At 39.1% G+C, this 21,108-nt stretch overlaps 1 protein-coding gene across 1 annotated transcript in view; it reads left to right on the plus strand.

Annotated features, from left to right (window-relative positions):
* The window catches only part of EFCC1 (EF-hand and coiled-coil domain containing 1), a gene marked incomplete at its 3' end in the record, with an annotated part of 91,997 nt that overhangs the window by 1,315 nt on the left and 69,574 nt on the right, over nucleotides 1-21,108 (plus strand). Inside the window, exon 2 of the mRNA XM_083351713.1 lies at nucleotides 4,177-4,586. Coding sequence (XP_083207839.1) covers nucleotides 4,177-4,586 — 410 coding nt within the window. The remainder of the gene's footprint in view (nucleotides 1-4,176; nucleotides 4,587-21,108) is intronic.

Consider the following 21,108-nt stretch of genomic DNA (forward strand, 5'->3'; position numbering starts at 1 on the left):
GGTAAACAAGTGGAGAAATATGCTGTGGGATGGTCTGTTGTGTATAAAGCATGCACTTTGACTTAGGTGGGTTTTCGTGAACTGCCAAAGTCAACCCTTATCGTTATTACATAATAGGGAGTGAGTTTTATTGCCATAGTGGGATATTATAAGAGAAGGGGAAAGAGTAAATTATGACAAAGAAGCAGCCCTGTTTTTTTCTAACAAGTCATATGGAGAGTGCAGCTCCTTTATTGAGCTTTATAGGGGTATATTGTTTGGTGTTGACATATTTTGAGAATGCAAATTCTAATTGACTAAGAAAATAGCAGTGATAACTTCAAAAGTCCTGATTTCTATCCATCCTCCAGGGTTAGCAAACATTCTTGTGATGGGAATCATTCTAAAAAGTTTGTAACTTTTTAATTTCCATTCAAACCTGGTTTTCTTTATATTGTGTTGAATTGAAAAGATTACGCAACAAATATTGCTTAAAATTGCTGACAGTTATTGGCTTTGGGGCTGATGCACAAATATTTTGCTTAGCTTTTGTCTTCTCTGAAGTCTTGTTAGTGGCAAAAGGACAACATGGCACATAAACACTGTGGTCTTCATATATGATATACGGTAAATGAACATTGCGTTGACAGCACTCTACTAGAAATTCAGAGAAGCATGTTTCAGATGCTGTGTACCTACTTCAGCACTAAGTTGCCTGCAAGCTGCTGGACCAGGACGTCCTGAGACCAGGCTACCTCTGGGCAAGGATATCGAGACCCAGATTTGCGGTCAGTGGGAGCAAACTGTGGCGGGGTGCAAAAATCGGTTTAGAATAATCTCAATTGACTGCCGTTATGTTTGCAAGTTTTGCAACAAAATAATATTAATATTTATCTTTGACTGTCCAGTCAAAGATAAGCACTTCTGAAGTTTCATTCTGAAGCACTCTTCCACGGCTTTACTGACTTTGATATATTTCTGAATAAATGTAATTTTGGTTGCACTGGAAAATTCATTGACTTCAGTGGGAAAATCCTACCTATGACTCGACTGAACATATAATAATAGAGTAGAGTTCCCCAACCTTTTCTGCTTTGTGGATTGGGAAGGGGGAGGGCATGGTTCTGTGCGAGCAGCAGGCCAGCACGCTCGCCCACTGTTCACACAAATGGGGATGTGTGCGCATGTGCTCACCCACCACTTCCATGGCCCAGTTCTGAATGGCTCAAGGCTTTGAGATGGGCTGTGGCCCAGAGATTGGGGACCCCTGAAAGAAAGTATGGAGGGCAAAGATGAAGAAAGAACCTGCATTTTCCTATTGAAAGGATATACTAGGGAAGGTCAGATAATATTAATATTTGAAGACTTGCATTCATTTTCATTCCTGCACATCTTTTCAATAACAAGGAGATTGACACTTTTTAATATAAAAGAGGTTGGGTCCTGATAGCATAGCTTACAATGATAAATAATTTCATGATTTTAATATAACTTCAATGCAGAATTAAATATGCTGGCTTCAGTAGATTTAACAATTCAATTAAATTTACATGCCCATTAAAATTTAATTGCCATTAAGGTCAGTAGTCTTTGTTCACAGATAGGTAGGTAACATAAGCAGAAATCTGTTTGAAGCAGCTGTCTGTCTAATACAGATCTATTTCACAGAAAGTCCACTGAATTCAGTAGACTACTTTGAAGCATTTTCTTTGATATGCTTATATTTTGGAATAACTCTGTGACTTAGTAAATAAGTAGATACATCTTTTCCAGTAAATCACTTTATCCACTTCTATTTTAATTGCTCTCCATGTGCATCTGGAGATGCATATATTCCTACCAAGAGCCAAAGATTTATGATATATGCAAATTTTACATTTTCACTGTTTTTGATGGATCTACTCATCAGGGAAATTCCATCTTGTATCCTGCCTTTTCCTCTGGCTCTCCTATTCATTTTGTCTCTACCACTTGTAGTAGCATGACTTCTTTACTCCATATCCCCCCCCCATCTCTTCTTTCTTTAAGCTGTTCCTAGAATTCTCCCCGGACATCCAAGAGTTCAAAATAGTACACCTACCATGTTTTTGTTATGGGATCCCCCTGTCAGGCAAAACAGGAAATTATCTTTATTACATCCTGTCAGCTTTGTAATACTGGCCAGATCTTGCTGCTGTACAGAACACAGGGAACTAACTTTAAATAGGCAGTTGAATCCTTAAAAACCCCATGAGTTTTAACATTTTAACAAAAAAAGGAGAACAGCTGTATACATATAGCCAACCCATCAACAACCCAAATGCTAGCTAATAAATCATTTTCATTATTGGCTTGTTTTTGTGAAGCACTATATTACTTTTTAATGTAATGCTTCATTTTATTTTAATGTGCTGTTGCAGCATGAATCTAGATTTAGCAACAGTTTTGATGCATAAATAAATGAATAAGTCCAACTATACCTTAATGCTTCAGCTGAATGATATACTCTATTTTGATGTCACAATTTTATCTCCCTTTGTTTGACTTATGGGGTAACTGTTGATAGCTCTTGGTAACCAGAACAAATTTCTGGTCCTCTTTTCATCCAACACCCACTGATGACCCACTATCCCAGGGGTGTCAAACTCGCAACATCACTCGACGTGTCATGATGTATCACAACTTTTTTTCCCATTGCCAGCAATGGGATGGGCACATTTTCACCATGACACATCCGGCCCACGGGCCGGCAGTTTTGACACCCCTGCACTATCCTAAGAGCCAACTTTCTTTCTTTGGCTTCTTCCTGTCAAGGAAAGAGAGTACTCCTCCTCACTGAATTCATTGCAGTGAATGCAATGGTGTGGAAAGGAATGGGATTATTTCTGCTTTTCTTTCTCTACTCTACTATTTGTGGGAACACCTGCATGTATATTACCTGGGTATGCATGGGCGACTTCTGCTGATGCCTGTGCCTGCAAAGGTTATAAGCTGCCCAGAGTGATATTAGTGAAATAGGCAGCATAGAAATCCAATACATAAATAATACAGGTTACTTACATTCACTTACAGTAGAGCCGATATCAGTAGGTGAAAAAGCAAAACTTAGAACATGCATGAAAAACACAGAATTATACATTCCCTTTCATAAATTAAACCATGCAGATGTGGGAACAAGGACAGTGAGAGAAATCCTTTTCCTCCTCTGCCCCCTAACCATAATACTATAAGGAGTCCTTTGTCCCCTACAATACTCCCTTCCCCAAAAGAACCATTGACCATTCACTCTTGGATATCCATCCAGTATCTTCGCTTGCTTTCAGTTCTGTACAGTTTTAGAGAGCTTTTGGAATGTGTTGAAGAAGTTCTGGATACCCTTATGAAAAAAATGCTGAGTTTGAGTAATACTGATGTTGAATTGAGTACTATGCTTTTCATGATTTGTTGATGCCTTCAACACCCCTTACTGGAAATACAATAAGGCGCAGTTTTTCAAATACATTACCTTAATGAAGACAATATTGGTATAAGCAAGATATTGTTTTTATACTATACACTCTTAGCTATGTATTCTACTTGACTATACTTTAATAACTTCTAGAGCAGTCTTCTCTGGCTTGGTGATCTTCAGATGCATTAGATATCAGCTCCCATAATTCACAGTCAGCAATGTGGTACACTTCAAGTGCAGCATTAAATAGGATTAGAATGAAAACTACTCAACCTTTCACAATGTCCTATTTTACCAAGAAATTAAGACTACAGTTTCTCTTGGTAAGCATTCATAGTTATATTGACATATTTTATAATGCAATTTTATGTGTCTTGACTCAGAACCAAATGCACCTTTCGTTGAAGTAACTGGATTCATGATTACAATCTTAATGCATGTTGTTGCCATTCAAGCTTGTTTGTTTAATCTGGAACACGTTCCTAAATTTTCATTGGAACGCAGAGTCGCGTAATCTAGGTAACGAAAATGGTGGTAAATTCTACTTAAGAATATGCACACAAAAATTCTCGTGTCAAATAATGCATATAGAAGGCATGATGGGCACTTGCGTGTTTGCTTCAGCCATTGGATGATGATCATTTTTCAGCTACTGGTACATTTGTTGAAGACTAATGTATTAATTGCGATGAGAAGAAATGTCTTTGTTTAAAACCTTGACTGCTCCTAATCAGCTTTTTTTTCCATTTTGCTCCTGATGATTGTAGGTGGGATTGTGGAAGAGCCATGCACAGCATAAGGAAAATGGGACTTGCTTTATAGGCAGCCGGAGACAACAGGTTAACAATAGATTTCAGACCTCCAAGTGCCTTCAGAGTGTTCTAAAGGAAGTTGAATTAATCCGAACTTCTAGAGATGGACAAATTGAAGAAGCAATTAGGTTTAACCAAGAACTGGAAAAAGAACTAAGGAGCTCTCATGAAGCCCTCATAGCCCTGGAAGGTTGCAACCACAGCTTAAAGAGAGAGCAGGCAGAAATGAGGAAGAAAGTTGAAGAAGCAAGATGTGTTATCCTTAACAGCCTTGGAAAAGTAAAGGAGCTAGAAACTAAAGCCCATAAAGTGTCCCAACTGCAGACCTATATCCAGCAGCTAGAATCTCAGCTACACTATTATAGGTAAGGCTGAAAGTTTAAAACTAAATAAATATAACAGACTGAATGCAAATGTGGTTTTGGAGCCCTAGCTGAAATGTGGGTAGAGAATTAGCTGCTACAGTACTTAGTTATTTTCTTAGTAGGGACTCATTGCAAAGCTTTACTTATCTTCTCTCTAGTTAATGTAGCAGCAAACATGATTTCCTAGTAACAGCAGAGACCACCAAAGGAAATCCCAAAATGCCGTCGACAAAAGTTAGCAGATGTCAACAGTCTAATTTACCAGGCATTATTAACAGTATTGAGGCAATTGATGTTTAGAAAGGGTAACTTGTAATCTAATGGGAGAGGCCTTTGGAAAAAACCACACACAGCTGGTAAGCATTAAGGGCATTGGTTATCCACAATGCAACTTGATTATTCAGAGCTTCAAATTAATATTAGTTCAACACTGCACTTTGAGATTTCTCTTGCTTTGGTACTGCATAACTTTTCTTTAAACCATTCAAAACGTATTTCAAGTAATATGTCAAGTATTTTGTCCAAGATACAGTGGTTGTTATGCTTGTTTATAAGCAAACGCCTTGTAAAATCATTTTCAAAATTAAACATTCATAGCCTTGTCAGCTTTGCCATCTGCTACATGCACAATAATAATTATTGGGACTTCATATATGTTCAACTTTATGACATAAATTAATCATCTGATTTGATATGTAGATTTGAGTAATAATTTCTCCATCTTATAGTCAAGATGAAAAAAAACCCAAAACCAAAAGTGATACTGAGAAATGGGGTCGCAATACTACCTTGATAGGTATATTGTATATTAGTGCTGCCCAGTATTGCTTTCAGCTTTGCCTGATGCCCCTGGTAAAGAAAGCTAATGCAAAAGGCTGCAACAGGGGTCAAAAAGGGTCATACTGAGGAAAGGAATGATGTGATGTTGTAACACAAGCCTTTCCTTTTTTCTGAGTGCAGCACAACATCTCACGCCTATCTAAAGGGGCAGAACTTCCACTGCAACACCACAATGCTGCTTTTGTCCTTTTCATGAAAGCAGCAAGATCCTGTGGACATTGCTAACCAAAAGCTGCTTCTTCACCTGTAACTGAAAAGTAAAGGCATCTCTATAGCAGCATTTCTTAGCCTTAGCAGCCTTAAGATGCTAGCTGGAGAATTCTGGAACTTAAGGTCTACACATCTTAACGTTGCCAAGTTTGAGAAAAGTTGCTTTATAGTAAATAATGCATGCATGATTAAAACAGGTTACTAAGATTGGGCTGTAAAATAGAACAATCAGTAGTCGGTGTCCTTCCATGCATGATCTTACCTTTTTAATGAATAGATCTAGTAATGTATTTTCATTGCTTCCTTTGGGTGAAATCCATTAAAATAGACATGGATTTCATGGACATCTCTGTGTGAATATACAGCCAATATACTATGTTTGAAAGAGGCATTTTGTTATGTATTCTATCTATTTATGTGTTATAGGTATGACCAGGTGCTAGATGTCTAAAACTAAATTTGATGATTCATGTGTTACTTTCATTATCATTGGCATTGAATTTTAGCCTCTTAGTTTACCTTAAAGCAGAGGTCTTCAAACTTGGCCCTTTTATGACTCGTGGACTTCAACTCCTAGAATTCCTCAGCCAGCTTGCCTGGGAGTTGAAGTCCACGAGTCATAAAAGGGCCACGTTTGAAGACCCCTGCCTTAAAGCAACAGTGAGGGTTAATTATAAGAAGTCCACGCCACATAACCACTCAATAAAGTTTTGTTCAAGATATAGAATATTAGACAACAAAGCCAGGAATATGATTAAGCAGTCAAATAGTTGGCTTTTTTTAATGCTGAATCTAACAAGGTATTCACTTTACAGTTTTTTTTCTAACCACGAGAACAGTACTTACATTTATGCTGTAAAGAATATATTAGAGCAACATGTAACAATATTCTAAGCAAGCACCAATATTGAAATTTCATTCAGTCCTACTGAAGCCTGGAAGGGTTATTGCTGCAATAAACCATAATAGGCTATAATCTATGGCAGGGATCCCCAACCTCCAGTCTGGGTACCAGCACTGGGCCACAGCATGCCAGAAACCGGTCTGTGCAAACAAGCAAAGCCCCATACGTGGGATGGAGGAAGCACACGAAACCGCACCCCACTCCAGTCCACGGAAAAACCTCTCTCCACAGAACTGGTCCCTGGTGCCCAAAAGGTTGGGGCCCACTGATCTATGTGAACTGATCCAAATACCATTGACATGTTATATGAATATTCTGTTTTATTTTTCCATCTCTCTGTGATGCTCAAAAGTAACTATAAATACTTTTGGTAGCTTAAAATAGCCATTTCCTTTGTTATTCTGTTAGTTCCTTTCCAGTCATTTTATAGGGTTTCAGAATGAGTTATTTGCATTGGCAAGGTATTATGTCTGAAGTTGGAGATTGGTTTAAAACTAATAAGTCATGGTCATTTTTATTGCTATCATAAGTGTTTTTTTTAAAAAAACATATTTGGTGAAATATAGATTAAAATAAACCTACCCTAAATGTTACTTTTTTCCTGCCATGCATTGATGCTTTTGTCATTGACATGTTGCTTCTCCTAGCTTACATTATTGATGAATTCCATTGCTGTTACTAGAACTTGATTCATATTATAATTTCAAATAGGGATTAAGAACTACCTTTACACCATGAGGAAGGGAAGATTTATAAACAAGTGTATAGCCCTCTTGGTATTTAGGAATCAGATTTAGTATTGGATTCTGGCCTTCTAGTGTGCTTTTCCAACTTTTAAATGTGCATGAAGTTCATCCTTTTGGGAGGGGAGATGGGCTAATTTAATAAATAAATATGGACCCAGGCTTGTTCAGGAAGAACTTTTCACAACTGGGATTGTCACATGTATAAAACTTATGATTAAAAGCAATTCCTTGCAATGAGACATCACTGTGTGTTCAGTCTTCTTTTGGAAGGCATTTGAATGGACTGAACTGTAAAATGCAGAATATGACTCCAGTAATTTAATCCTGTTTTTAACTATCCTGTAAGATACTATAAGTGCTTTTTAAGTAGAAAAGGAAAAATAAATTTATTGATGTAAATCAGATACAGTGTTTAATTTAATAAAAGAAAGTAAGAAGAAGATGGGGGAAAATTTTCCTTCATAAAATGTAGGATTGTGGAAGAAAGTTATAGGAAATAGGGACTGTTTCTCCCTCTATATCACATGTCTTTGTTTATTTTATTTCTATTCTGTCCAGAAGCCAAAATTAGTCTAGGGCAAGTGGGGCCCACATATTTATTTTTTTCTCATTGTGGAAATATTCTTCCCCCTCTGTTCTGAAGTAATTTCAACCTTCACTATTGGAGGATGAGGAGAGAGAAAATAGGATATACAAATAATTTACACTTCCTATCTTTTGTGCTGCTTTAGTGTGATGCAATTTTGTTCCAAGAGAAGCATTCTAGTTACTCTTACATTTTTCTTTATACATTTATTTCTGATGCAAAGATATCACAAATATCAGATATCACAAATGAAGCAGAGCAGAACATTCAAATGGTCTAAACTCATTTCCCAAAGTTCTAACTCTTAACAATAGCCCAGTCTGAGGTTGTTTTTGTTTGTTTGTTTGTTTTGCAGTAGATCCATGTGTGGGAGGTTCATTTCTGGCTCATGATTTGTGTATCTTTTTTGTTGTTGTTTAAATTGTGAGGTAGTGTTTGCAGTTAATCGTTTGTTCTTTAATTTGTCCACAGAGCTTAAATTTGCCTAAGCATCACAGGGATAAGATGAAATCGAGGGATTGCTTCATCCATCTTCTAGGTCTACATTGGATAGAAGGTTAGAGAATAAGGTTAGGAGAATATATTCAGGTTATTTCAATACCATCTTTGGGTACAATTTAGAATAGAATAGAGCTGGAAGGGACCTTGAGTTCTTCTAGTCTAGCCTCTTGCTCAAGTAGGAGGACCTATACCATCTCAGACAAGTGACTGTCCAGTCTTTTCTTAAAAATCTTCGATTTCTGGAGGCAAGCTGTTCCACTGGTTAATTGTCCTCACTGTCAGGAAGTTTCTCCTTAATTCCAGGTTGCTTCTCTGTTTGATCAGTTTCCAACCATTGTTTCTTATCCTGTCCTCTGGTCCTTTTGTTTGGTTCAGGTAGACAATGACTCAGAGTGGTTCACAATGAAAAGAGTTTATTCAATACACATAAGTCAACTGACAACTGTCAAATGTTTCAAGCTTTTATACTAGAACTGTTTAAACTGTAACCAATCATCAAACGCTATTTTCCCGCTTCTTTGCAACTTCAACCAATAGTTGCACCAGAATCTCCCGCTTCAAGAACCTTCTTTTGCAACCTGCTATTTACATGTTTGCAACTATTTACAGACACAACACCCCTTACCCCCCAGTTGTTGTTATTTATGGACATAGTCTCTTAAGTATTTGGGTGGCCTATGGACCCTTGATGGATATCTATTGCTTTGGATACCTAAGTCACCTCTATCAGAATGTCTGCTTGGTTGGCTTACACTGGTGGATCTGGACTCTTGACTAATTGGCTCAGATGCTTCTCTGCTAACAAGTTGTTGTTGTTGTTGTTGTGTTTGATGTTGATGTTCAGCTAATGCTGGTCTGCTCGAAGGGGGCAGCTCCCAGTCAATTTGACTGTGTTGTTGGTTATCTGTGGACGGACTGGTTTGAGTTTCTGCTTCCCCACTAACTGGCAGGTTGTTATCACTAAGCCATGATGCACTGTTCCCCCGGTGTATACTTTGATCCCCTTCAACTGGCATGCAACCAATAGTTCTCTTCCTTAGCTGATCTATATGTCTTTTGCTAACCCTATTCCCTTCCCCCTCAATAGTGTAAGACAAGGGTCCCCTTATCTCAGTGACCACCCCTGGGACCCATTTGTCCCCTTGTGTATAATTCCTGGCCCAGACTAGGTCCCCAATTTTGAATGATCTATTTGGGATGTCCGGTTCCGCACTTGATGGTAGTCTGTCAGGATGTAACCTGTCCAGTTTGGTGGTTAATCTTTTTCCCCACCTTATTTCTGCTGGGCTTTTTCCGGTAGCCGTGCAAGGGGTCGTATGTTGGGTCAGCAAGAATTCTGCCAGTCTTTGGTGCCAATCGCCACGGATGATTCTCTTTAATGCATCTTTAGTAGTCCTCACGTTTCGTTCAGCCAAGCCGTTGGTGGACGGGTGGAAGGGTGCTGATGTTGTGTGTTTAATCAAGTTGGCCCTGAGGAAATCCTGGAATTCAACAGAGGTGAATTGGGGCCCATTATCTGACACAATTACATCAGGTAACCCATGAGTGGCAAAGAGGCCCCTTAAGACTTGTATTGTTTTACCAGAAGTCGTTGAACTGACGGGTACTACCTCTAGCCATCTAGAGAAACTGTCCACTACTACAAGAAAGGTTAACCCTTGGAAAGGTCCAGCAAAATCAATATGAATCCTGGACCAAGGATTCCTGGCTAACTCCCACTTATGAGTACGTGTGTGTTGCAGCTCCGGTCTAGAACGCTGACACAAATAACAATTAGAAACACATTCTTCAATGTCCTTGTCAAGTCCTGGCCACCATAAGTGACTCCTAGCCAATGCCTTCATACGTACCATTCCAGGGTGGCCCTCATGTAGTTCTAGTAAAATTGTAGGTCTGTGGATTTCGGGAATGACAACACGGTTTCCCCACAGAACACATCCCAAATGGGACGATAGTTCATCCTTTCTTCTGAAATAGGGAATGTACTTGGCATCCGGGTTAGTACTTGGCCACCCACTAAGGACCCAGGCCATAATTCTTTTTAGGATATGGTCATTATTTGTTGCCGCAGCAATATCTTTAGTGGTTAAGGGGCAATCAGGAATGTCCTGTAAGGACATTATTTGTCCCACAGGAGCAGGGTCTTCCTCAGTGTTATTTAATGGCAGTCTGCTAAGGGCGTCTGCATGTCCCATTTCCTTGCCCGGTCTGTGTTGAAGGGAGAATGAATATGCTGAGAGGAAAATTGACCACCTCAGCATTCTGGGCGACATTATTTGGGGTGTCTGTTTATCAGTTGTAAACAGTCCCAATAAAGGTTTATGATCAGTGAGTATGGTAAAGTTCCTACCATAAAGGTAATCATGGAACTTTTTTACTCCTGCCACGATTGCTAATGCTTCCCTATCAATCTGTGCATAATTCCGCTCTGCTTTGGTAAGCGTCCTGGAATAATATGCGATTGGCTTTTGAACGCCATGACTGTCCAAGTGGCTGATAACAGCCTCCACACCATAAGGTGAAGCATCGCAAGCTAAATAAATTGGTTTATTTTCAATAAAATGGGTTACTGTTGATTGGCTAGAAAGAATATTTTTTAATGTTTGGAAACTAACTCTATGTTTGTTAAGCCACTGCCACGGGGTTTTTTTATCTAAAATGTCTATGAAGAGGTTCTGCTATGGCAGCTTTGTGTGGCACGAATGTGTGGTAAAAATTAACTAATCCAAGGAAGGCTTGTAATTCAGCCTTGTTCCTTGGTTCTGGTGCCAATTTAATTGCCTTGATTTTATCAGGGGTAGGATGAATTCCATTTTTGTCTATCCTAAATCCTAGAAATTCAGTGGACTTAACCCCAATGCAACATTTTTCCTTTTTTAATTTCAGTCCAGCCCTCCTAAACCTTTCCAATACCTGTTCCAGACGCTCTGCTAATATTTCTTCATTTCTTCCAGCTATCAGGACATCATCAAAATAAGGGCATACACCAGGTATGCCCTTATTTTGATGATGTCCTGATAGCTGGAAGAAATGAAGAAATATTAGCAGAGCGTCTGGAACAGGTATTGGAAAGGTTTAGGAGGGCTGGACTGAAATTAAAAAAGGAAAAATGTTGCATTGGGGTTAAGTCCACTGAATTTCTAGGATTTAGGATAGACAAAAATGGAATTCATCCTGATAGCTGCCCTTTAAGGTCCTCTCCATCACTTCTTGAAAGATGCCTGGAGCTGCTGCAATACCAAATTGCAGTCTGTGGACTCGGAACGCCCCCTTGTGGGTAACTATCGTTTGAGCTTCTGCAGCCTCTTCAGAAACAGTTAATTGCAAGTATGCCTGCGCCAAGTCTAACTTGGCAAATATGGCGCCGTCCTGTATCGTGGCGAGGACCTGCTTCACCGTCGGGACCGGGTAAGCGTGTTTTTTCATTCCAAGGTTCAGGGTGGCTTTGTAGTCAGCGCAGATCCTCACATCCCCGTTAGGTTTAAGGGGTGTGACGATCGGCGTTTCCCACAAACCACCCTCGACTGGTTCTAGTACGCCTTGGCCTACAAGCTTATCGAGCTCGGCCTCGATTTTTTGCTTCAGGGCGAAAGGCACCCTTCGGGCCTTAAGCCTGATGGGTTTAACCGACGGGTCTAAATTAAATTTAATTGGGGGCCCTTTGTATTTACCTAAAGACCCATCGAATACGTCTGCGAATTCATTGCAGACTGATTCGAGGGTCTTATTTTTACTAACTGTATTTATTCCCCCTATCCAAATGCCCAGGGCAGGGAACCAGTTAAGGCCTATTAGACTAGTCCTATGGCCTTCAGTAACTATTAAATCTAAGGCTCCCTTAAACCCCTTAAATTTAACACTAAGGGTAATTTTTCCTTTTATTTTTATTGGGGTTTTTTGGAAGTCGGTTAATTGGATTTTGGTTGAACTAAGTGGAATTTTTCTGCCACTTATCTGTTCAATCCTTTCCAAGGTTTCACTAGATATTATGGACACTGAGGCCCCTGAATCTATTTCCATTTTGCAAGGAACCCCTTGCAATTGGACTATGATTTTTAATTTTCCTTCCGGAAAATTATTAATCTTTCCCTTCCTACTATGATTAACTCGCGCCACCTCCCCACGGTTCAGAAATTTAGCCCACGGTCTAGGGGTCTCTTTGCCACTATAGTAAGGGGATACCTTACCCTCGGGCCAAACGTCGACTTCATGTAGGCGATTGTTGCGTGCACGACCCCTGCAGATGGCTTGGATGTGGCCGGTCTTCCCACACGATCTACATCTGGCGGTACGAAATCTGCAAGTTGCGCGGGTATGGTTGCCCCCGCAGCTGCCACATCGGTTGTCGTTGTCGCGCGGTCTCGTTGCGGTGTCTTTCCATTGTCGTTGGGTTGCTGTTACTTGTCGTTGTGGTGTTGTGGTTTGGAATCGGCGGTTCGGTTCAGGCCCGTCGCTACGGGATGGTTTTGGCGTCATTTTTCCAAACCGTCTGGTGACTTCGGCGATGTCATCTTCCCATTGCTGGTCCACCTCCCCGCAGTCCACAAGGCCTTCTTGATTGATTTCGGCAGACGCAGCCATGCTACTACGGGGGGGGTCGCGATACTCGGTGGATTCATACGTTAATAGTTCATCCAGTACTTCTTGCAAATCGCCAGTGGGCTTGGCGATTATTCTATTTTGTAGATGCTCGTCTCGCAAGCCCAGTACCACTCGGTCCCGAATTCTGATTTCCAAGTTGTCATACTTGCATCGTACTGCGGCTTCTCTGACTGCAGCAACGAATTTTTGAATCGATTCGCCCGGCCTCTGGTTTCTTTTTTCGAAAATACGACGCCAAAAGAGTTCGGATCTCCTTGGCGTGAAATGTACTTTTAGTTTAGCTAACAGATCGGCGTACGGAACACTTGAGACCGGCTGTGGTTGACAAAGTCCTACAGAGATCCGATATACTGGTGTGCCGCAAATTGTCAGTAACGCTGCCGCCTTTTTTCGGTCATCCGTTATCCCGTTAACAAGCAGGAATCCTTCGACCTGTCCTACATATTCTTCCCAGTCCTCTGGGAAGCTTGGGTCGAATTCTTTTAAGGACCCAATTTGCGCCATTCGGAGAATTGTTGATTCCGCCGCGGCTGCTTGTGGTTGACTGTGACTTCTTTTCAAAATTGCCGCCTTTGCGCAGCTGTTCCGCCGAACCTTCTCTGGTCTGCCGTCTATCCCACCCTCGTCGCCAGTTGTTTGGTTCAGGTAGACAATGACTCAGAGTGGTTCACAATGAAAAGAGTTTATTCAATACACATAAGTCAACTGACAACTGTCAAATGTTTCAAGCTTTTATACTAGAACTGTTTAAACTGTAACCAATCATCAAACGCTATTTTCCCGCTTCTTTGCAACTTCAACCAATAGTTGCACCAGAATCTCCCGCTTCAAGAACCTTCTTTTGCAACCTGCTATTTACATGTTTGCAACTATTTACAGACACAACACCTTTAGTGAATAATGTGACCCCCCTCTTCTTTGTGGCAGCCCCTCAACTACTGGAATACTGGTATCATGTCTCCCCTATTTCTTCTTTTCTTAATGTTGAGCAGTTATTACTTTCTCTAAGGAATTACATTCCATAATGTTTGTAATGAGGGATTCAGAGCAAGTTGTTTCTATTCTTGCTGTGGAGATTTTTCATTCTATGATCCTTGCTCTCGAGATTTTTTGTGCTCCTTTAGAAATTGTGTCTTATAGGCAGCTGTAATAGGATGAAATAGTACCAATATATGACCTATCAGGATAGCTTAATATCAGCCACAGGATTAAAGATTATTTCATGACATATTCATTCAGGATGCAAATAAATGATTTAAAGAATAGCATTGTCCCTGAGGATCTCAGCTTGGCCAAGTGTACCCTTAAAAGCTTGATTTCATATCGCCTGGTAAAGACCTTCAAGGAAATGGCTGAGAATTCAGAACTATCAAAATTAAAAACTGATTGTTTCCAGTGGCTTGCAAGCTTCTTTCTGTCATTTTATTTCTTTGCAATTAAATCATCCCAAGTACACCTGATTACCCAACCAGGACTCACACACTATAATATAGGTAAATTAGCATTCATAAAGTAGGTACATTAGCATTCATTAGCAGCCATATGGCCTGGACCTAAGAAAAGTACATAACTGCTTTTTGTACTTGAATCTTTGTCAGCTGCCCTACCTACCTTGCTTGTTAAAGTATAAAAGAAGACCACCACCACAAGAAGGAAAAACTACCACTTCCATAACACTGCAAAGAAAATTTCATTCATCCAGATAAATGAATGCTCTCTCATCTTCAGAAAGACGTCTTCTGAATTTCTTAATGTGCAGTTATAACATCTGCACATTAACATCAGGGAACATCTGCTGCCGGCATAAAGCTCCCTGCGCCCTGTGCGTTCCCACAGAGAGGGCCTCCTCAGGGTGCCACCGATCAGAGAATGTCGATTGGTGGCCCCCAGGGGGAGATCCTTCTCTGTGGGCGCTCCGGAGCTGTGGAATCAGTTACCGGTAGAGCTCCGGATGGCGCCCGATCTTCGCTCCTTTCGTCGCGATCTCAAGATGTTTTTGTTTGTACAAGCCGGCCTAGCCTGATGGGATTGGTGGGGTTTTTTATTCTTTGTATTCTTAATTTTATCTTTGGGGTTTTATAATTGTATATCAATTGTTTTAAAATTGGGCAATCATTTAATTTCTTTTTAATATTTGTATTTTGTATTTTATTCTTGCCCTGTGAACCGCCCTGAGTCCTCAGGGAGAAGGGCGGTATAGAAATATTATTAAATTAAATTAAATTAAATAATGGCAAAAGTATTTCCTATCAGCAGACTTCACACCAGTCACAGCAATAAATATCAACTGTCCAGAAACTTAAGTTCCATATTCAATAATAGCACAAACTTCAGAGGCTTATTATAGCTAGATAAGTTGCTTTACTGCAGACAATAAATAGTAGATATTTATCACATTTGCATGCTGTTTACTGCTTATTGTAGAAGTGCTGTATATTGAAGAATTAGGAATCAAATATTTGTCAGCCACAGGTTTAAATCGTGGGACAACTTCTGTGCTTTTAAGTTAAGAGATTTTGGGTTGGTTTTTCCCCCACACACTCTTGAAAATCAGAAAAATCTCTTCCAAGTTTATAAAATGCTTCTTTGTGGTCTGAGAATCAATGGCTTCTCTCTTGCCAGTTTCAACCGTAATCAATAATAAGGCCCTAAGCCTATAGTACTTTCAGGTTAATATCAGTCATTTAAATCTTGTCTGATGAACAGATGGCAAACTGTACTTTAGACCAGATGGCAACCTAGCTGCCGTATTTTGCATAAATTGCAATTTCCAGGCACTTTTCAAGAGTATGCTGTGGTAGTTAATTAGGGAATGTAACAGGGTGTGGATAACTATAGCGAAATCCCACCGACTCAGAGCAATCAGAAGTGGCATACTAGTTATAATGTACCAATGCATTTCCAAAAAATATACCCAGTCTATTATCAAATTTCAACCATGTTCAACAATACCAAGTGGTTCTGTGGATTAGTTGTAAGTAGTGATAGAGCCAGAAACTGGATAGAGGTATTATCACTATCAACATCCCATTGACTCCCTCCTTTTGCTCCATTTCTACAAGGAATTACTACCGGTAAGAGAGATCACAGTGATCTTGCCGCTATCCAGCTTCTGGCATAAGTCATTCATCAAAGTGACCAAAACAGTTTAAGTGACATAACCAATTATTTAAGTGAATGGATATTCTTAAAAAGAATATAATGTGCTAGACTATCATGTTTTCAACTGGCAGAGAATATTCACTGTTAGTCTTATATGTTTCATGTAAAGACTGCTTGAATTAAAGTAAAAAAACTTTTGTACAATGCCTTTCAGTTTTAAATTTATGAAAATTATGATTAGTGGAGTTGTATCTTTTTGGAAAAAAGACTGCCAAACTTCTTGCTATACTCCTTTTTTCTCCTTTGTTTCTTTTTTCACAACATATTGTGGGATGACATATTGTTTAACATTCTGTGAATTGGGGCAATTCCATGGAAACACAATATAGTATCACCCACAATTCTCAGTGTTCATTGAAGCAGACCTACATTTGCACAGTCTGAGAGATTCCAGAAGCCTGTGTGGGAGCTGTTTGTCGTGCATATTGTAATTGTCACTTAGCAACCAACATTGTGATGCACAATTTATGTAGGCTGAGATACCAAGGTCTGTGAGCTGTGGAGTGGAAACGAGGGGTAAAATCCCCCACAATACGAAAACCAAAGGTAGTCTATCACAGTATGAGTGGTAGATTTTTTTTACCTAACAAAGAATCTACTAGAATTTTTTTTAATGTTATAATAATATACCATATGTAATTTGTTGTGTACCATATGTATAATCTCTTGGAAATGAAAGCTATTTTTTCTTATAAATATATGGGTGTTTTTTTGTTTAATTTAATATTTAGACAACTTAAAGCTAATTTTGAAATTCCATCCTACACTCTGACATGTATTTATTTATTTTATTTATTTTAATCCCATTTATATCCCGCCCTTCTCGGAAGACTCAGGGCGGCTTACAATCTAAGCACAAATCAAATGTGCTTAGCAATAAGGATCATGAACATTTTTCAGTTCAGTGTGTGGCTTGCCAGGTTTTTTGGCAAAAGGTCTTTTTTCCCTTTGCATTTGAAGTATTTTGTTCTCTCTACCATAAAAACTAAGAAATACTACCACAACTACAACTACTACAACTACTACTACTACTACTACTACTACTACTAATAATAATAATAATAATAGTTGAGACCTTGGAGATCTAGTCCAACCCCCTGCTCAGACAGGAAACCCTATACCATTTCAGACAAATGGTTGTCCAGTCTCTCCTTAAAAACTAAGAACTAAAGTATTGTCCATTCTGGTTTTAACATTCTTTACTAAGCAGCATTTAGTAGCTCTATCTTGTTTTGACCAGGTGATAATAATGCAGTTCTAAATGCTAAAAAGATTTAGTTCTAGAATACATTTCTGATATGTTCAGTGTGGGGAGTAGAAGTTAAACAGTTAATCACTTAAATATGAGCCAGCAGTGTGCTGCAGCTGCCAAAAAAGCCAACACAGTGCTAGGCTGCATTAACAGAGGGATAGAATCAAGATCAAGTGAAGTACTAATACCACTTTACAATGCCTTGGTAAGGCCACACCTGGAATACTGCATCCAGTTTTGGTCACCATGATGTAAAAAAGATGTTGAGACTCTAGAAAGAGTACAGAGAAGAGCAATGAAGATGATTAGGGGACTGGAGGCTAAAACATATAAAGAACAGATGCTGGAATTGGGTATGTCTAATTTAATGAAGAGAAGGAGAAGGGGTAACATGATAGCAGTGTTCCAATATCTCAGGGGTTGCCACAAAGAGAGAATCAAGCTATTCTCCAAAGCACCTGAAAGCAGGACAAGAAGCAATGGATGGAAACTAGTCAAGGAGAGAAGCAGCCTAGAACTAAGGAGAAACTTCCTGACAGTTAGAACAATTAACCAGTGGAACAACCTGCCTCCAGGAGTGGTGAATGCTCCAACACTGGAGGTTTTTAAGAAGAGACTGGACAGCCATTTGTCTGAAATGGTATAGGGTTTCCTGCCTTAGCAGGGGTTGGACTAGATGACCTCCAAGGTCCCTTCCAACTTCTTCTTCTTCTTCTTCTTCTTCTTCTTCTTCTTCTTCTTCTTCTTCTTCTTCTTCTTCTTCTTCTTCTTCTTATTATTATTATTATTATTATTATTATTATTATTATTATTATTATTATTATTATTATAGTAACACAAACACAATGCATTTTTCAACCTTAGAATATTTTCATGTGTCTGCCTTTGTGCTCTATGCAAGGAACAAAAATACACTTCACATGTCAACATCCTGCAAATGGTGTGTGTGTGTGTGTGTGCACGCGCGCACGTGCACGCACAACTGCAGTCCTGTAATCCATGTGATCCATTTGGCATTCCTGTCAAGAATGGATGGGCTATCTCCTTGGTAATTAAATATACCAAGCATGAAATCTATTCAGTTCTCCAAAGTGATTGATTATCAGCCTTTGTTGCAGAGTGCTGCAAATACAAAGTGCTTAATAGAATATAATAAAGCTTGTATATCTTTTCTGACATTTATAGAATTCATTGGAAATTTTCAGTAATCATGCATGAAGATTGACATTCACTAAAATTTGATGAATGAATATTTAATGTTCCAGTGTATCAGATGGTGAGAAAAACTAATTAGCTCCTGTTTCAATGTGCCACCTATGTCAGTTTGCTAAATGTCTCCTTTGGTGATAAAGTGCTGGACTTTTTGCTGAATGCTGCAGAATGGTTCCTAGGATTGTGTTTTATGATTGTACTCTACAAAACTCTATACAGTTTTGTGTAGAATAACAATATTTCAACTAAGAGTTGTCTCTTCAAAACTGTCTTGGAAATGAAGTGTCGCTAAGTACTATTTTGTAATTCCCCACATCTGCCGTTCAGCCACAAACTAGCATGACTATTAATGTTAAATAATGGAGATAGATACCCTTAGAGTGATGGATGCCACTGGAAAAGCTCCCAAAGATAAAGTTTCACTACATGTACATGCACATAGACAGAAATTAAGTGTCAGTGCTAAGTGTTTTATCTTAACAAAACCTGTTGTCATAATGCAGTATTTTGGGGGAATTCTTGAAGTATACGTAATGCTGAGAATCTGGCATATAAGGATGGATATCTGCTTCTTCTTATTCTCTATACTCAACTTTATGCTGATGCCATAACAATATTCTAATTGTTAGTAGTTCACCCAACAACAACAATATAAGAAAGACCAAATGAAGAAGAGGCATGGCAAGACAACATACTACATGGCCAGTATATAAAAAAAATATCAGGCAAAGCAGATAACAAGAAGATATGGTAAATGGTAAGAACAGAAAAATTGAAGGAGAATGAGATAAAGGGGCTAATTCAGGCTGCGCGAGGCCACGTCTTAAGAACAAACACATACAAAATCAGAACTGAGAAGACAGCAGCAGACAGCAAGTGCCACCTCTGCAAAGCAGCTGAAAAAACAGTGGACAGCCTAGTTAACTGCTGCAAGAAGATTGCATAGACCAGGGGTCGGCAACCTCGGCTCTTTTATGACTCGTGGACTTCAACTCCCAGAATTCCTGAGCCAGCTATGCTGGCTCAGGAATTCTGGGAGTTGAAGTCCACGAGTCATAAAAGAGCCGAGGTTGCCGACCCCTGGCATAGACTGAGTACAAACAATGGCATGAAAAATAATGGTGCATTGGCATATTTGCAAGAAATAACTTTTGACTGCTAGCAAGAACTGGTGAGATCACAAAATAGAAAATGAAGACACTAAAATGCTCTGGGACTTTAGAATCTAATCAGAAAAGCATCTGCCACATAACATCCCAGACTTAACCATTTTTGGTAAGAAAAACAAAAAAAAAAATCTGGATAGTGGACCTGGAGACAGCAAAAGACCAAAGAAAGTACTGAAGAAAATCACAAAACACAGAGACCTGCATTTAGAAATAGTACAGCTGTGGTAAAAGAAAGTAAAGATAGTACCAATAGTAATAGGTGCCTTGGGTGCAGCCCCAAAACATCTGGAGCACTACGTGAACACTATTGGAATTGACAAAATCAACATCAGTCAATTGTACAAAGAAGCTTTACTCAGAACAGCTTACATCCTATGATCATTCCTTTAATACCATCAAACAACATCAATCTGTCCTTGGCAAGGTTTCTTTACCTTTGGCCAATCCAGGATTTAGCAAATGTTTCTTATTTTAACTTTCAGAAGGCTTCATGCCCTTGCTTGCTTAATCTTCCCTAACCCTTCTTGGTTAATTCTACATGACCATTGCTTATCCAGCTATCTCAAATTCTAGCTCTGATTGAATAAGTCAGTCTTGTATACCTTCTTTGAGTTTTTATGAAACTTATTTTTAACCCCTTCAAAGAGAGTCCCAGAGCTAGGGTTTTGTTTTATTCTGGTTTTTTAAAGCTAAATAACTTTCAAAACATTAACAGATTCCTTTTGTATATACAATAAGTAAAGTTTGTTTTTCTTTTGTTTGTCACTTCCACTACAGTCCTTTAAGATCTTAACAGAGCTCTTTTGTATATCCAGTAAGAAAGAGTTATCTAAATCTGTTTCCTGTTTCAATAGTTGTACATCTCCATTAGTGAATAAATCATCCATCAGTTGCATTTGTGTGTCCATATCTTTCTCTATATCCTTCTCATTGCTTATCACATTTAAAATAGTTTAAAAATTATCCATTGCAACTTGTTCTGTAACTCATTATGACAAGCTGTTAAATTCTTTAAGTTCTTAAGCTTGCAATTATTTTTATTTTTTATCTTTTTTGAAGTTAAACTCACTTGATAAAGACTTTTCAATGTTGTTGTTCTAAAGGTCTCCAACACTTTTAGTTTTAAGGTGATTAATAGGCAATTTCCAAGAGTGATTAGAATGTGAGCCTTGCAAACTTAAGTGTCCTTTAAAAGGCTCCACTTTAGTTGCAAGGGAGATGGCTAATTCCTTCATTTCCTGGTGCTCAAACCCGCAGAAGACTTCCGTCCTTTGGTGATCTCCTGACAAGGAGCAGCCATCTGGAGCACATGTATGATCTCCATCCTCTCCTCAGCTG

This window comes from Vipera ursinii (assembly GCF_947247035.1).
Source record: "Vipera ursinii genome assembly, chromosome: 2".
Classification (NCBI taxonomy): domain Eukaryota; kingdom Metazoa; phylum Chordata; class Lepidosauria; order Squamata; family Viperidae; genus Vipera; species Vipera ursinii.